The sequence below is a fragment of the Xiphias gladius genome, chromosome 10 (assembly GCF_016859285.1).
Source record: "Xiphias gladius isolate SHS-SW01 ecotype Sanya breed wild chromosome 10, ASM1685928v1, whole genome shotgun sequence".
Taxonomy (NCBI): Eukaryota; Metazoa; Chordata; class Actinopteri; order Istiophoriformes; family Xiphiidae; genus Xiphias; species Xiphias gladius.
In genome coordinates, this window is record NC_053409.1 from 22,451,752 (window position 1) to 22,469,680 (window position 17,929).

A 17,929-nucleotide genomic window follows, 5' to 3' on the forward strand; every position below is an offset into this window, starting at 1 on the left:
TGTTCAGTAGGGCCAATGGGAAAGCAACAAATAGACATTAATGTGATGTGTGAGTTTCTGTGCATATGTGTCTGTGTATGTCCGTGGTAATGCAAAGGTGAACGCATGTGGAGTGAATGTCTCTTTCGCACCAAGCTTTTGCATCTACACTGTGACGAAGGGAAGGGGGGCGTCACACAAAGAAAGAGCCAATCAGACAATAGCTGTTTGGATTTATGCCAGGGTTTTTAGGCTTTTAAGACTTTAGTACAAGTGGCAAAAAACCAGTTTAAAAAAAAAAAAAAAAAAAAAAAAAAAAAAGCTGAGACGATGCCCTATACACCGTCTGGCTTCTTCTGCGACCGGTTGATCCGGGAACGAGAAAGGAGAGACGGGGAAGGGTCTCTGAACAAGCCCCTCCGCTTCAACTGCCAGGACTTTAGCACCCTGAGACAGGACTGCCTTCAGAGGAGGAACCTGTTTGAGGACGACTCTTTCCCGGCCACTGTGGAGTCTTTGGGCTTCAAGGAGCTCGGACACAAGTCCAACAAGGTCAAGAACATCGTCTGGAAGAGGCCCAAGGTAGGAGGGGGGGTTAGACCGGGTTTGGCACACGGAGAGGCGCGGTGACGGCAAAGTTAAATAAAGAGGGGATGGATCGCACATGTGGGAGGTGGGACGTTATTTCTGATAAAAAAAGCAACAGCAATGCGGCATGGAAATAACCACATTTTCCCAACCTCATAAGGGATTATCTTACGCTGGAAACTAACTGCTGCTACTGTGGGACTTTACCTGGAGATGCGGATGCGATCAAAATACTCCCCACCCCCCTTTCTACACGGACGGATTGGAATTAAGTGACCCTATTGCCACGCAAACTCTCGAGTGTCGCTTTGCCTTTGGCTCCTACTTTTTCGGCTTTATGGCTCTAATATAACGGATGTTTTACTACTTAGCGATTTAAAGATGACTGTCATTTTTGCTCCAGTCGGTATTTATACAGCCCAGTTTCTCTCGGAAGGCTTTACAGTCTGTACAGCGTACAGCATCCTCAGTCTGTGGACTGACTAAATTAAATAGAGAGCTAATATGAGATTGATCCTTAACTCCTCTTTGTGTTTATTATTGTCTGCAGGAAATCTGTGAGAATCCTCAGTTCATTGTTGGGGGAGCCAGTAGGACAGACATCTGCCAGGGAGATCTTGGTAAATTATGTTTCTTTTAACAGAGTAATAACATTACAGCGTCACAGTGTCAACTGATGTTTATTTTCCTTCTTTCTGTGATGTGGAAGTTTCACTATGGGTCAAAGGTTTTAGGATGAACCCAGAGATTTGAATTTATCGGTGCGGATTGAAGTCACCATGGATTTAAGTGAAAGTCAACTAATTACTCGAACACGGCCTCTTTGGAACAAAAAGAAAGGAAGGAATCTACCTTAAAATGCTTAAAATGCCGGCATCCTCCATTTCCAGGTCTGAATCAGCCGTCTCTTGTTATTGGTAGTGTGTTATTTTTCCGGTTTAACCACAGACAGACGCAGAAACACTCAAGGAGAGTTGGGAAAAGGGGAAATAATTAATGGCCGCGTGACTGAGGTGCATTTTTCCTTTGAGAGCGTTCAAAAAGACCCGTTTGGATTTGAAATATATTGTGACAGAACTATGCATGGACAGACAGTGAGCTGTACATACTGTATGGAATCGCTCTCCGTGTATTCAACATTCAGTCAGTCTGTATTCAGGCAGCCCGGGGGATAACAGGGTAGCAAATCTCCCGTCGATCCCCCGCACACGGCCTCCCTGCCTGCAGCGGCCTCCCCATATTGTGCTTACTCTTTTGGAAGGGAATCCAACCAGCAGCACTTCTCATTGTTGTCCAGTTCAGACTGCAAATAAAGGGGACCAAAGGGACAAAGGTCCTGGCAGACACTGTTAACCATTCCCTGTTGAAAAACTTACATTGTTTCCCGGCCCGGCAGCTAACACCCTATCACACACCTGGGCAATCAGAAAAAAATCAAATGTCAGCACTCAGTGATGGTCTTTTCCTCCTGAAAAACAAAATCTAGCCATCAGAGAAGTTCCTGTCTGTCTTTCTTTTTGTCATGCGTGAAATAACGGTCGCAAAGGTACGTGTTCTTTGCCGTGGCAGCTGACTTCTTGCTGAATGAGGGACTGTGGATACATTTCCGTCCAAATCTCACCAATTGCGAATCGGTGTCTGTGCTTGAAAAGTTCAAACAGTTCCCATCTCGATCTGCCGAGTTACATTTGCCTCGCGGCTTGAACTCCAGTGGCACACATTTTAAAATCGTTTCTGAGCCGGAGGCTGTAGAGGAAGTCGTCCCGGCTGTGGTTACTGTTTGCTGGTGTGCTGGTGTGACGCGTGACTGCGGTGAAAATTGCTCTGATTGAAATGATTTCCTGTGTTCAGGTGACTGCTGGTTGCTGGCTGCCATTGCCTGTCTCACCCTGAATGAAAAGCTTCTCTACCGTGTCGTTCCCCAGGAGCAAAGCTTCTCAGAGGGCTATGCCGGCATCTTCCACTTCCAGGTCAGGAAAAGAAAAAAACAAAAAAGCTTCCACGTTCTCCATCCCCGTCCTTACACTCGTTCCTTCCTTCACGTCTGCCGAAACAGATGAGGGGAGAAATCGTTGCCTAGACTTTTAAAATGTTCTTGGCAAACAAAGAAAATAATCCTGATGAAGGACGTCTCGTTCCAAGTCTGTAAAAGTTGTTTGAAACTCAGTGGCTTCTCGTCCTTTTTGGTATTTGACCCTCAGTACTGTTTGCTCTCCCCGACCTCCTCCTGTGCTTCAGTTCTGGCGCTATGGCGACTGGGTCGATGTCGTCATCGACGACCGCATCCCAACCTTCAACAACCAGCTGGTCTTCACCAAGTCCGCCGAGAGGAACGAGTTCTGGAGCGCCCTGCTGGAGAAGGCCTATGCCAAGTGAGTGTGCTGAATATTTTTTCCCGGAGTGAAGGACAGAGGAGCTCCCGAGCTGGGTTTTCGCTGGTACAGTATTCTCTGAATATCTACCTCTTCCTGGACGCTCACATGGAAGACCAGGGCTCAACTACAGTTAGCTGCTACAGAGCACACAGCACTTTTTTGTTTTATTGGATTGCAGATTTGTGAATTAGGAGGGGTTATAGCTGCAATTTTTTATTTTATTTTGTAGCTACAAAAAGTATATTTGCAGTTTTTACATTTTTTTCCAGACATTGCTTTTTGGTTCCAAGCTGATTTTGAGGGCTGTGCTTTTTTTTTCCAATTTGTATCATATAATACGTCCTTCTTGGCGTACAAACACCCTACTACTCAGGTCAGGGCTAGATAATAATAATAAGAAAGTGCCTTCATTTAACCAGGGATGGATACGTCTAAATGAAAGAGTTTGTGCCCCTTCCCCGTCCAGGCTGCACGGCTCCTACGAGGCCCTGAAGGGCGGAAACACCACCGAGGCCATGGAGGATTTCACCGGTGGAGTCACTGAGTTCTACGAGATGAAGGAAGCTCCCAAGGAGCTCTACAAGATCATGAAGAAAGCTCTGGAGAGAGGCTCCCTCATGGGCTGCTCCATTGATGTGAGTGCGATGTTTTTATCGGGTGAGGGCTTCGCTCGGGGTCAGGATCTCAGCGAAAGTCTGGGAAAGTCTAAGCTCTTTGCCGTCATCGGCGGTTATCCGCTTGAAGTGTGTGTGTGCGTGTGTGTGTGTGTGTGTGTGTGTGTGCAGGGGGTTGGGGGGGGGTGCCTTCTGATTACATCTACATCAGCCGAGAACTTCAACCACTAGAGGTCAGCAAAAACAGGAGCTTCAGCCCGTGTTAATTTGCTCCTCTAAGGTCACTTCTATGCATTAGTGCATTTATTCATTAGTGTTTCGTTTGCAGATTTCACAGGCTCAGTATGGTCTTCCAGAAGTGTAGTGTTTAAATCACTTTGGGAAGGATCATTTTGGAAAGAATCTCTTTGCATGTCTTAAACATTGCATTAAATAACAGCCTCCTGCTTCTTTATATTGCTGTTGCCGGCATTATTCATTTCATTTGACAACAACTGTTTTATTTCCCAAAGAATATATTTAACACTTTAAAAAAATTATATTTTTTTTTCCTTAAAGTTTTATTAGCCAACACATAAACTAAAACTATAAAAATCTGAAAAAGTATCTTGGAAAATATTTGAAAATCTTCGGGAATTCCTTCTAACGTCACCTTTTTCTTTGGGAATGTAATGCTGGACGCGTTTACAGTATTTCTCTCTCAAAATGCTCTCTCCTTGTTTTTGGTCCTTACGTGCTGTCTTACATATTTTCGTGCAGTCCCTGGTTCCCGCTCGCTTTGAGACTCGTACTGTGACCGGACTTGTGAAGGGTCACGCCTACTCTGTGACGGCAGTGGAGGAGGTAAAAAACCGGCCGCCGCGCAAAGAGGACAGTAACGTGTGTGATGCACCGGCATTGTTCTGAGTCTGTGGCCCTGCACGGCTGCGCATCAAGTGGCCGAACGGGACGGCGCAGTAACAAGGCCGGTGCTAGGGGGACAGTTGGTTCTGGGGTCGTGGTTTCTTACATTGATGTGTCCAGAACTTGCAAAGACAGCAGGAGTGCGTGTGAGTTTAGACGTGCAAATCTGTGTTTTCCTACAGTGTAAACCGTCTCAGCACAAGGACGTTAAAGTTCGTCTGGTGCGTCTCAGGAACCCGTGGGGTCAAGTGGAATGGAACGGTCCCTGGAGTGACAAGTAGAGTTTTTAACCATCTTTACCCATAAGTCCTTTATTTTCAGCCTTACATTTCTGTTACACTGGAGCTGGACTTTGATGAGGGTACAGTTGTAGTATCTTATAGTTTTTCTCTCTTTTTTTTTTTTTTCATTACAACATTTAGCTCGGTTTTTGCTCGAAATTATGTCTCAACCTCAAGTAATGTTACTGTTTTTCTCCCCTCTGATAGCTCTAAGGAGTGGACCACACTGTCCAGGGCTGAAAAAGACAAGCTGCAGCACCAGAGCGCCGAGGATGGAGAGTTCTGGTGAGTGGCTTGTTTTTACCCTTTTTACTCCAGTTGTGACGTGTGGACTCCAGCGACACGTTCCTCCACTAAGTTGTGTGGGTGTCGATTTTTGTCATTTAAGAGTCAAGCGAGGTGACGGCTGCTGTTTGTGTGCCCTGCTAACATTTTAACGGTGGCTTTTCTCAGACGCCGAGATTTTATCCAACCCTGTCCTGCTCTCTTCGCTTCCCCAATCCAGGATGTCATTCGAGGATTTCAAGAAGAACTACACCAAGATCGAGATCTGTAACCTCACCCCTGATGCCCTGGAGGACGACAAGATCCACAAGTGGACAGTTTCTGTGAACGAGGGCCGCTGGGTGAGAGGCTGCTCCGCCGGAGGCTGCCGGAACTACCCAGGTATACTGCTGTAAAAAACCATAACATCCGTTTACATGCATTTATTTCTTTCACAGAGGTTCGTACCTTCACAGATAGGAGAGCAGGGTCATACTGTCTGGTTACTTTTTTCCTTTCTGATCATGTATAAAAAGGAACGCAGTGCTGGTACACAGTCTAAAAAAGCGTTTTGTCAGCTCAAGAATTCTGCTTCTTTCTTATGACTGAGAAAAGCCATGACAATGTAGAGTGACCCGGATTGTCTCCCTTTCAGTGGCCAGATATATCATTTTATGATCACCGAAAAAATACTCGTTCAAAATACCTTGATGTGTCAAAGAGCAAAGACGTAGGAACATGGCAGAAAAACGCTAATCTTCAGAATACGAAGTGATATAAAGTTCCAAAATGACAAACAAGATGAATAAAAGCCATTTATTGCACCTGTGAAGATACTCATAAACGTCCTGCAGACACTTTCTGGACCAACCCTCAGTACCGCCTTCGTTTGCTGGAGGAGGACGACGATCCAGAGGACAACGAGGTCGGCTGCACCTTCGTGGTGGCTCTGATGCAGAAGAACAGGCGGAAAGAGCGCAAGATGGGAGCCAACCTCTTCACCATCGGATTCGCTATTTATGAGGTGTCCGCTTTCGTTCTCATTTCCTATTCAGACACTGTGTTTAATACCGAGGTAAATTATTTTCACAAAATCCTCAGTATCCTTGTTAAAACCCACTTAGAAAATACTAGGGTTTTTTTTTTTTAATATTATCAGGGTATTTTAAACATTTTCATGTAAATTCAGTCAGGAAACTCCAAAGCACTTGTTGAATTTTTTTTTTTTTTTTGCAAAGACCATAGTCGTTCATCACAATTCGAGATGAAAAAAACCAAACTATCTTTTTTTAGAAATTACTATTAGTCGCAGTTCTGACAAGAAATGTGCACACAGCACAGTATGTAGTCAGAGTGAATTCCAAATTGTTTATTTTGGATATTTTTTTGGACCAGCATTAATCATTTTAACACCACGAGGACATCATAGGTTTTCGGTTTTAATTTGCATCCAACAGAGACACAGACGCTGATGTTCTCTCCGTCTCTTCACAGGTGCCCAGGGAGGTAAGGAAGGTGCAAACGAAACCGTCAAGGTGGACCAGCAGTTTGCAAGTTAATTACACTCTACACTGTTTCTTTTCTTATCCCTGTTTCCAGGTTTTATTATCATCGCCAGTGTTAATACAGTAGTCCTGGACTATGAGGGAATTCCTCTGTTCCTTTTAGAGTTTTGTTTTTGTTTATGTCTATTTTCTATATGTGAGCATTAGAACGGTTTCCATTCAGCCCTTCCCGTTGTTGCCACCGTGGCTCTCCCTCTTCCAGATGCATGGGAACAAGCAGCACATGCACAAGGACTTCTTCCTGTTCAACTCCTCCAAGGCGCGCTGCAAGTCCTACATCAACCTGCGCGAGGTGACCCAGCGTTTCCGCCTGAGCCCCGGAGAGTACGTCATCGTGCCCTCCACGTACGAGCCGCACCAGGAGGGAGAGTTCATCCTGCGGGTCTTCTCTGAAAAGAAGAACACCTCAGAGTGAGTGGGTGAGGGCGATCGGGGTGGCCTGCAGGGGGGCGAGCTGGGCTGCATGAGGAGGGACTGGGTTCATGGTTTTCCCCCTGTTACAATGATACAGTTACAGTTAGATACGTTTGTTAGTAGATGCTTATTTCATTCCATTGATGTCGATCCCGTGTTTCTGAGTAGGGCTGGGTATTGAAAAACAACAGATATCAGAACCGTATTGGTTCTTGGTATTGATAGTCATTTTTTGGCATTAGAGGATAATGAAAGGTTAAAAAAAAAACATCAAATGTTTGGCTTCACATCAAGATCAAGGGGTTGTTTGTAGTTTTAATGTATTTCTCTTAACTGAACATGACCCTTTTTGGAAAAACAAGTTACGATTTCCTCCTCAAGAGGAGTCATGACACTGTCTAGGGCTGCAGCCACTGATTATTTCCATTACTGATTCATCTGTTTATTATTTTCTCTAAGCTTTCTGTCGGTACATTTTTCAAAATGTCCAACACGTTTCTCCCGGTTGGAGGTGATTTTCGACAAATCTCTCGTTTCGTGCCACCAGCAGTCCAAACCTAAAAGGGATTCAAGCAGCAAATCCTCACTTTCACGGAAGCGGAACCAGCAAATGTTTGGCTTTTTTGTTCAGAAAACAATTGTTGCCAAATTCATTTTACGTGGATCAGCAAGTTGATCAATTGGCTAATCATTTCAGCCCTAACGCTACATGTGTAAAAGTATGTTTCAAACCCAAATTAGCTATTGTTCAGGTACAGAGGAATCAGAATAAAAACCGTTTTCGATCCTTGTTTGAATAAAAAACTGTTTTAATTCCTCTGTACCTGAGGAAGAGTCGGTTTGAGCTAAAAATGTTGCGCTCTTTCTTCTTTAATAAGATTGAAAATTTCAAAAGTATCGCAAGTCTTTGTGAGGAAAGAAAGATGTGCGTGTGTTTTGCAAACTGAAAAAGTCAAGTCTCAAACGTTATTTTAGTAGATAATGAAATGTACATTTTGTTTTGCACTGGAACTATCCCCAAAGTAACATTATAGAAGCCAAACAAAAGCTACTACAGGTCCCCGTCCAACAATACCCAGCCCTGCTTGTTTATATTCAATGTAGCAGCAGCAGGATCATTTAGCCTAGAAAGTACCAAGTTTAACAGTGATTTCTTTTTTTTAATCTACCCTCTATGTGCATTTGAAAGTGCAGGTTTGTGTTGTTGTTAGTGAGGGTGGGGTTTTGTCGGGGTGCTTGGTGGGTGGGACACAAACCACCAAGAACAAACAATTTTAACGGCAATTTGATTTGTAGAGCTGGAAGAAATCGGCCCCAGTTCGAAGCTGTTATGGAATCTTTTTTAGGACAAGCGACTTCAGATTTGGGCCGGATCTGGTAAACTTTCCAAATATTCAATACTGCATACTCAAGCCTCAGCAAACATTTAACCCACCCCCACTCCCACCCCCCACCCCCGCTGCCCTGGAGGACCAGACAGCGTGCAGAGCCGGCCTGCACTCTGATGGATCGAGACCTGGCTGTGAACCAGGCCGTGGGGATCGATGTGCACGCAGCAAACAGATCCCTGTGATGGGCTTTCAGTTACCAAACATGGTTGTAGAAAATACCTGGGCCACTTCTGGCAAACAAAACAATATCAATACCATAAGTTTTAACCTCCTTGGATACCGGATCGGTATGGGTTATCTCACTGAAAACGATTTCTTGATCGACTGCCCACCTGCCTTCATGTAGGTTAAACACATTCATTTTGGCCCAGTTAGGTTCCCTGACAAGCTGCACAGTTTCAACTGCGGGTTGACAGAAAAACCCCCAACTAGTCAGGAGACGACGCCCTCTGCGAGCACGATTACCCAAAATAAGAAAAGCCGAGAGAAAGCACTGTCACTGGAGGAGGCAACAGGTGGTACTGAACTAACACATTTTATTCACAGCTTCTTTAAGACTTTTTGGAATCGTTTTTGCCCTTTTAGTCCGATGTGAGTATGGGACTAGGAGCCTTTAGAAATGGTATCAGGAGTTGGTTAAATACCTCTTTTATGACTCATCTCAGGATTTTAAACTTTGACTATTTGACTATTTGTTCGATGTCCGATAACAATAACAGGACTTGCTGCAGTAAAACATAATTGTACAGGCTTATGGTCCAGATGAGAATGTTGTTGTCTCCATCGTGACTGCTGTTTGTTCGTCTTCATCCAGGGAGATAGAGAACAGGATCGAGGCTGACCATCCAGTGGTAAGTGTCTTGAGTGAGTTTGCAGAGTTAGGATATTAAGGTCTCTCAGTTTTCTTCTAGGAACAGTTGATTGTCTAAAAAAATTCCATTAGCTTTTTTTGATTTTGCATTTAACTCAAACCAAGGAGCGTACAGCTCCGCGTTTGGAGTCGAATTGAAACCTGTATTAAAAACTATTCCTTCAGTTTGCTCACCGAGCATCATTATTCCTGATAGTGATAAAGAATGGGGCGGATGAGTAAAGGGACGTTTTTCACAAACGTGATCTCCACATTTTTCCTTTCCCATCTTCCCCCTCCTGTCTCGCCCGTCTCCTTCTCCTCTGTGGCTCCGTGATGCCTCAGCCGGCGCCGGCCGCGGCGGGGGAAGAGAGCGAGGAGGACCAGCAGTTCCGGACTATTTTTCAGGAGATAGCTGGAGATGTGAGTACAGGAAGGACAGAGCTTCTCCTGCACCAGCGAAGAACCTTAGTAGTGTCCTGGTGCAGGTGTTTACAACGTAGAGCGATATCCCTCGCTTTTAATTGAAAGATGACAGGAAACAATAGGTTTTTCCACCATTTACGGTTAAGTTTGGTGTCTAATAACATGGGTTCTTGTGGACCCATTCAGGGGCTGTTTATGTAACTGTTGGTGTCTTTGAGAGATATGAAGATGCATTAAAATCCCTCTCTTCTCTCTCTTCTTCCTCTTTTTCTTCTTTCCTTCCTCTTTGTTTTCTCTCACAGGACATGGAAATCACAGCCAGCGAACTGAAAAATGTTCTCAACAGAGTGATCACCAAACGTGAGTCCAGTTAACTCAGCTTTGCGCCTAAGCGAAATTTAAGCCCCCCTGACTGAGCGGTGATACCCGGATGTCATAGACCGCCTAAAGCGGCCTATGGCGTTTCGTGATTTCCATCAGTTGCCGGACCTGGAAAATACAAATTGGTGCAACGAGCTTTAGCCGACGACCTGCTGAGGTGGAACGAGTATAATAAGCTGAGACACCTGTCGGTCAATGAAATGCATCTCAAAATATACTTATCTTTAAGCCTAAATATCTCTTGAAGTCAACAATCATTTTCACAATCAATTTCCGGGACATATTATAAATGATGTTAGTTACCAAGACACTGACTTGTGGTGAGAAATGCGCCAACCTTGTATTTCCGGAGGGAAGAGGAGAAAGAGAGAAGAGTTTTCCCAGTTGATTTAAATATTATTTGTGTGTTTCTTTTTAGTATTTCCCATCGGTTTCAGTCAGGGTTTATGCAGCTTGAGTATTATTAGTCTGCTACGACTTAAATCCCAGGCTGTGAACGTAAAAACATAACTTAGGGATCCTGGAAGACTCCTGAAACTCAAGCGTGGGGACAGATTTTTATTTTAAAACACTTTTCAGCTCTGAACTGACTACTGAATGCAGGAAATCGCGGCCTCCCACAGATCTGATATGGACATTCTGTCTCTATCGATTGCCCCCCGTTGAAATAATTTCACAGCTCGCTCTCTGTGTATCCCCTCCAGATAAAGACCTGAACACGGAGGGCTTCAGTCTGGAGAGCTGCAGGAGCATGATTGCTCTGATGGACGTATCCTTTGTATCGAGTGCTTCGGGCTGGCTGTGTTGTCTGTAAGAGGCACAACCTGCCGAGACCCATGGCAGGGTCTGTGATGGACGTTCACAGGGCCTAGGCTCCATTTTACCTCCTTGTCACCCCACAACGAACCCCGTGATACTTCACTCAGAGAAAAAAAAAACTGAAATGATGGAGAAAACTCTAAATTGTTCATTTTTACTTTACATAATCCACTCAGCTGATACAATATGTTAGTGATGTTATTCCCGGATGCACGAAAAAAACCAACACGACCTCGTTTTGGTGGAAATCCAATGTTTTTAACTTCTCAAATGTGAGACTGAAACAATGTTTTTAAATGAAATGTCAGTTTACTATTTACTACTATTTCTATTACAACGATTTTGGTCTTAACTGCCTCTTTTCAGATGGACGGGACAGGTAGACTCAATCTTCAGGAGTTCAGACATCTGTGGAATAAGATCAAACAATGGCAGGTGGGAATGCAGCCCCCCCCCCCCGTTCTCTCATTTTTGATGACAGCAGAAACACCTTCCGTCTTTCTCTCCTCTCTTCTTACGTCTTATGTCGTCACTGATGGGAGAAACATTCAAAACGACAACTCATGTCCGTATCTATCCACGGTTGAACTTTAAGATCTTTAAATTAGCACAAACAGTTTTTGCTCAGCAGCTGCGCGCTCTACGTCAAATTGACATACGCTCTCTCTTTCAGGGAATCTTTAAACACTATAACGCTGACCAGTCCGGGAGCATCAACAGTTACGAGATGAGAAATGCTGTAAATGATGCAGGTAATGACACGCACAGAAAAATCTTAGAGGGTCAGTTCATCCAAATCACAAACAGACATATTATTCAAATTAGTCCCAGTGGCACCGCTCCAGGTTGGTACTCTTGGTTTTATTTGCCCAGATATCTGCAGCCGAGATTTCGTCCACCACCCAAATATAATGACCGTGAGTGAAAGTCAATCTGTGGCGCTCAAAGCATTGAAAAGTGACATTTAAAAAAATTGAACATTATACAGAGCAACAAAAAAAAACTAAGGATAAGAGAAACAGTATGTTTTCTGATTAGGGTGAATTGATCCTTTGAAATTGTTTAAGATCTACATATATATATATATATGAAAAATACTATCAATGGGTTTCCAAAAATCTGATGCAGATTCTTTTTAAAAAATTTGATTAAAGCTGCTGGAAAAAAAAGATTTTTGATGCCAATGTTCTATAATCACAAGTATTTTTTGTTTGGCAATCACTCCTCTAAAATATTAAGAATATTAATATCTAAAATATGAATCAATCATCGACTTACCGTCCCTTATACCCTTTCAGAGATGATTTGTTTCATGTTGTTCTCTTCAGATTTGGCGGGTTGCGATGTAAAGGCGCCGTTTGTAGACAGCAGGAGTGATTCAGTCTGTGCTGCAGACGAACTTACAGCTTGAACTCATCCTTCTAAATGTTCTTGTCACTGTACAGTCATGTGTCTTGTGTCCCGCTCAGGCTTCCGTCTCAACAACCAGCTGTACGACATCATCACCATGCGCTACGCAAACGAGAACATGAACATCGACTTCGACAGCTTCATCAGCTGCCTGGTTCGGCTCGAAGCCATGTTCAGTAAGTCAGCGCCTGGCGCACACTGTGAGAGAACATGCGGTTTGTGCTGAAGAAGCTAGGTGTAATAGATTACAGTTACAGTAAAATTAGAGCTTGTATTTGATAAAGCAACTTCTCCGGCCTTGCAGTTGTATTTAATCTAGTGTCTCAGGTTTTAGAAAGCGGTTAACTTTTGTCATTTACCAAAATGTCACATTCCTGTTCTCATTTGTAACCCATGAAGTGCTGTATGCATTTTTAAGTTGTCACCACAAACTTTGTTTTAAATTGCAGTGGCGATCCCAAGGTTTCCAAAGATGCCAAATGTCTCGGGCTGAATTTTGGGGGAAATGCGTATCAAATGATGCACAAGACATCTGGAACATTCCTCATTTGGTTGCGAAGTCAAGGAAAACGAGGATTCTAGGGTTTGAATTTCGCAAATGTATCGTACGCACTCAAATCAAAAGCACCAGTTCTATGCTTCTACAATCCGCCAAATACACCCAAAAGGAAACAAACACTAAAAACAAAGACCCCAAAAATTCACCAGATAGTTTGCCAATGTAGGACCCGGACGGATTATGGTACAACCACAAGTTGGGCTAGGGGAGAGGGGAGTAAAATAAAATTAGGTGAAGAATATGAGGAGGCAGTTTGTTCAGGATTTCAGTCTTTTATTGCCAGATAAAGAAGCTTGAATGTAACTTCAGGTGGAGCCCTGACCAAAATAATAAACCAAACAGCCCTTAGAAGAAATAAAATCACAATCCTAAATAAACTGCCCCCCCCAAAAAAAAGAAAAATTACAATCATAAACCTAACTCCCTGTCAACAGAAAATAACAGGAGAGTAAGGAATGCAACAAAAATGGCGGCGCTGCTCTACAGGGCTTCCTGGCAAAGAGTCAGGTGGGAGTTAAGACGCAAAAAAACAGTCATTTAAAATAATTCATTGGTTAACTGAAATTTAACTGCAAAAATCTCCACTTTTCTGAACCTAACCTTTACCACAATGTACAAGAGAGCCACGGACTGAGTCCTGACCAAATAGCTCGCGAAACACAAGTACTCTGGGGGTGGGAAGGCAGCAAAAGTGGCCTCGGGGCCCAGAGGTGCAACTCCGCAGCCTTTACGCGCCCCCAGATGGACTGTGGCTGGCCGTAGATCCCCAGGTTGAGCCAACAGCACGGGGGAGGAGGAACTAGAGCTGAGGCCCGCAGAGCCTGAGGAGCAGCACAGCAGCATAAACATATTTTATCAGTTACACATTGACCTATGGGGGAATGTAACATAAACCTCATAAAGCCTTAATGAAGAATGAAGAGCTGAAATCTGGTTGTAGTATGTATGGTAGTATGCACAGGACAGGTCGGGAAAGTCTAAAAAAAAAAAAAAAAAAAATCCTTCATAATAAAAAAAATCAAAAAGCAAGGCCGAAACCTCCCAACTGAGACTGACCAATTAGATTGACCAGATGGAGAGAGATGCCAGACACACACCCTCCTCTCCTCCTAAATAAGCGTGGAAAGGGAAGGGACCAGGGGGTCCCCCATGTGTGTCCAGAGAAGGAAGGAACTCCTTTCCTCCTCTCCCATCCGCTCTTGTCCGTTTGTGGCAGAGAAGGAAGGGACTTGGACTTGAACCTTTTTTTTTTTTTTTTTTTTTTTTTTTGTTCGTGAAACTTTGCTCCTGGCAGATGCCTTTGTTCAGCAGAACAGCAGCTCATAATGTACTGCAGGGGGGAAAACTGTAGGTCAAAGCACAGTGCCGCCTGTGTTTGGTCTAAATCTATGGATGGCTTCCCTCCCTCGCTCTTGGAGAGAAAAGAAGGTGCAAAAACCCGGGTACCCTTTTGTGTAGAGTAGTAAAACGTGGCCAAATTTAATTTTCAGCCTCCATACGATGTTTTTGAAATTTCCTGTTGCCTAATACTAGGTGCCGAAGGCTTTCTGTGTTCTTGAATGAGGCGAACGGCGCTTGCGTTGAATCGCAGTTGCAGTGTGATGTTTTCTTTTTTTTTTTTTTCCCCTCTCCAGGAGCGTTCCAGGCCTTTGATCAGGATGGAGATGGTACAATAAGACTAAGTGTCCTGGAGGTAAGAGGTGAACCGTACTCACTCCACAACCGCAGTTTAGATATGCTAGCGTCTTCCGCTTCACAAACAGACATACATGTATTCCTCTGGGGCAGCCGATTTGGGTTGATTCCCAGCGCTGGCTAAAGTCCATTACTGCTGCCGAGGTGGATCTAAACGAAGGACCAACCTGCGGCAAGAGAGAGGCCGTTCTAAACTGGCGAGGTAATGGGATTGAAGTCAGTAGGCTGGTGGTTTTGATACGACGTCAGAGGCGCAAGGGCTCGGTAAAGTTTATTTAGTAAGCGTGAAGCTGGAATCCACCACTGAAACCAACTCGAGTCAGGTTTGCTCTAGATGTTCTTCACATCTTAACGCTGTCCCAGGGGTTTTGCTCTGCAAGATGTTGTGTGAGGGAACATCTAATGCAGTGGCTCGGACCCACACAAAGGGTTGCCAGATGAAAGAATCGACCTTCAGCAACACAAAATCGTCACATTTTCCGACTTTTCTCGAATCTTTGCTGCGTCGTTTTATAAATACCGTGTAGGTTGACTTTTTCAGGCCTTCAAAAAAAGGTGAAAATGAAACAGTCCGAGAGGAGAAAGTCACTCCTTCTTGACCTAAAACTTTTTATGCAGTATTAATGTTATCGGCCCTGCGCGCTACTGTCAACAACGGACTGGTGTTGCACAGCAACAAATGGAGGGGAACCACTTGCTCTAATGAGTGCTGCCCATCATCTGTCTCTCTCTGAAATGTATTAATTACGACACACTCAGGAAGAGTAAAACCACTGTTACCTCATAACATAAATTCACTGTTTTTTAGTAAGAAAACAGACAGTCTGTCATGTGGTGGTTGTAATTGTGAATCTCGGTACTGAAAAGTGGAACTGAGCCGAATTTGCCGGTTTTTCTCATTCCAAGTGCATGTCAAGTAAAACGCTGCGAAGGCGCGCAAGCCCGATTTATTGAACCTTTCCCTTCGCTCCATGTGCAGTGGCTCCAGTTGACCATGTACGCCTAGAAAGGCCCATCCTCTCCCAGGTGAGCTCCACTCCACAGGAGGACCAGACCTGCCAGCCTTTACCTCAATATTCAGTGTGCCCGACCGCCGTTAGCTCTCATCCACCTCACCTCCAGCCTTCCCTTCCCTCAGTCCCAACAGCTCTGCTCTTTCTACTCCAGAAATGTTCAACAGACTTCTTCCATTTTGTCTTTTCCATCTCTCTCTTTCTACAGTGGGTCTCAGGCCTTTTGCATTTCCTTCTCTGCCTTTGTCCTCCCATTCTCATCAAAATATCGGTCTCCTTTCAGTCATTAGCTTCGTTTTGATTTTTTTTTTTTTTTTTTTCTTTTTAAACACACCCTTACCTTGTACCGTACTTTTCTCAGGCATCAAACACACACAACCTCCTTTTTTTCTGTCACAATACCTCACAGAGCCTCTCCCAGTAACCCATTTCTGTAATGGTTTACCGTTCATCTCTCTTGACTAATTTGTGCTCCTTTAACCATCCCCTGTGTTATCTTCTTCTGTTATTAAACTGAGCAGAAAGGGCATTTTTCCTGTATCCATTCCAGTGAACTGGGCTCTCTGGTGGACAATGAATAAACTTGTGAATCACTCCTACACCTGTTACATTTCTGATAGTGCAACCAACAATTTCTACAAGATTTCTGGGCCTCCTAAACAACTATCGCTCTGCCCTGACCCTGTTTTCCTTCACTTATTTTTGTCGATAAAATAATATTTCTAGATTTTTCGTTGGCCGAGAGTAGTGCGTAAGTACGTTTTAGCCCCACTAGCGACAATTCTGGGTACGAGCCATCTTGTTTGCTCCAGCTCTATGGATAGCGCTCCCTGGCGGACAAACTCAGGCTTCTTCTGTTCATCTCAGCTCCAGCCAGCATGAACCCCCCCTCCCCTCCCCTCCCCGCCCCGCCCCGCCCCGCCCCGCCTGACCCCTACCCACCCCCACCGCCAACCCCGACACACCCTGCCCCACCTGACAACTGTCCAGTCTGCCCGTCGTTCAGCTCTGCATGTGGACGGATGAGATTCAAGAACAGAACTGTGGAGCCGACGAGTTTTTTCTTAACACCGATGTTCAAGGTTCAAATGTGGATTTGAAAGATTTGGACTGCAGCTTTTTGTGATTTTCCTTTTAAGGCTTTGGTCTAATGAGTGTTCTGCATTTTTAACCATTTTAATCAAATAAATAAATAAATGTGTAGTTATTGGTTTGACTGCGTTACCAGTATTTTTGACCTTTAAAATGTGACTCATATTTTGGCAATTCTGACGCACAACATTCATTTAAAATCAGTACATAAATCAAAAGCACCATAAATAAGACACAAAGATTTGTACTATAATGTTGAAACATTTTTTTTTAATTATTATTATTATTATTAACAATTTCTTAGATTGTACTTCCATAAAAAATGTCATCACAACTTTGATAATAACTGAAAAACTTGAAGAAACTCAGGAATGCCAGGTAAGAGGTGAACTGCACGCTTTCCTCGGTCATAAATCACAAGCAGGCGAGGAGAGTTGGGAAGATGGTGGCTGTGAGAACTTCAAGTTAACAAATCCTTGAAACTGGATAAAACCAAGAGAGAGGTGTAACCACACAAAGTCTGCCAAAGAGAGCATCGAGTGGGCTTTCACACTGGTTAAAATTGGTCGAATATGCCTTTAAAAATGTGGCTTTCTTGTAACCACCTTGCTGGTTTTTAAGGGGGTGAGGTATGGCATGGGAGATGAATCCTAATGCTTCCCCTTCAAGCTCTTCCACCGAACACCTCCTCTGAACATCCTTCACCTCCACACTTTATTAGAAAACTATCTTCACTGAGGAAAATACAGCTCCAGTGCCTTCTGCTCGATGCTCCAAATATAAAACAAGTTCCAAAAAACAACATTTCCAAGGAGGAAATCGTGTCATAAAAACGGTACTTCACACTCACTCATGGAAAACGAGAGTTCCTTAAACTACTCTGTCGACAATTATGAGGAATAAACCCACACAGATAAACACATGTAGGAACACACACACACACACACACACACACACGCACCACCATGTCAATGTCTTGGTTCTGTTATCACTGCAAATGTAAATTCTCAAATGGCAACCTCAGGCCAAGTCACACAACACTGCACCAAAGTCCCTCAACACCTTTAAATCATCTGAATGAGCAACAATACATTAATAAACGTAATCCTAAACTGCTAACAAAACAAAAAGACTGGTAGAAATTGGGTTTTTCTGGAAATAGAATAAAAATCAAACCAAAAATAAATAAATTCTGTCACTTCAATGAAACTCCTTCAAAACAATCATTCCCCACGTTGAACTACTAACCTGCGAGACTACACCATGAATTTCCAAAAACTTTTAAATCATTATTGCCATAAACGTAAGGT

General features: G+C 43.7%; 1 protein-coding gene across 1 annotated transcript; it reads left to right on the plus strand.

The window, feature by feature from the left end:
- The first annotated feature begins 309 nt into the window (after positions 1–309).
- Positions 310–16,378, plus strand: capn3a (calpain 3a, (p94)). Its single transcript, XM_040137425.1, has 21 exons — positions 310–561; positions 1,106–1,187; positions 2,419–2,537; positions 2,806–2,939; positions 3,409–3,577; positions 4,316–4,399; positions 4,642–4,736; positions 4,948–5,025; positions 5,246–5,406; positions 5,859–6,028; positions 6,499–6,510; positions 6,772–6,980; positions 9,189–9,225; positions 9,570–9,647; positions 9,953–10,010; positions 10,736–10,800; positions 11,217–11,285; positions 11,524–11,602; positions 12,320–12,436; positions 14,454–14,512; positions 15,494–16,378. The coding sequence occupies exons 1-21, from the start codon at positions 310–312 to the stop codon at positions 15,518–15,520; spliced, it is 2,154 nt and encodes a 717-aa protein (XP_039993359.1). The 3' UTR covers positions 15,521–16,378.
- Positions 16,379–17,929: the final 1,551 nt, after the last annotated feature.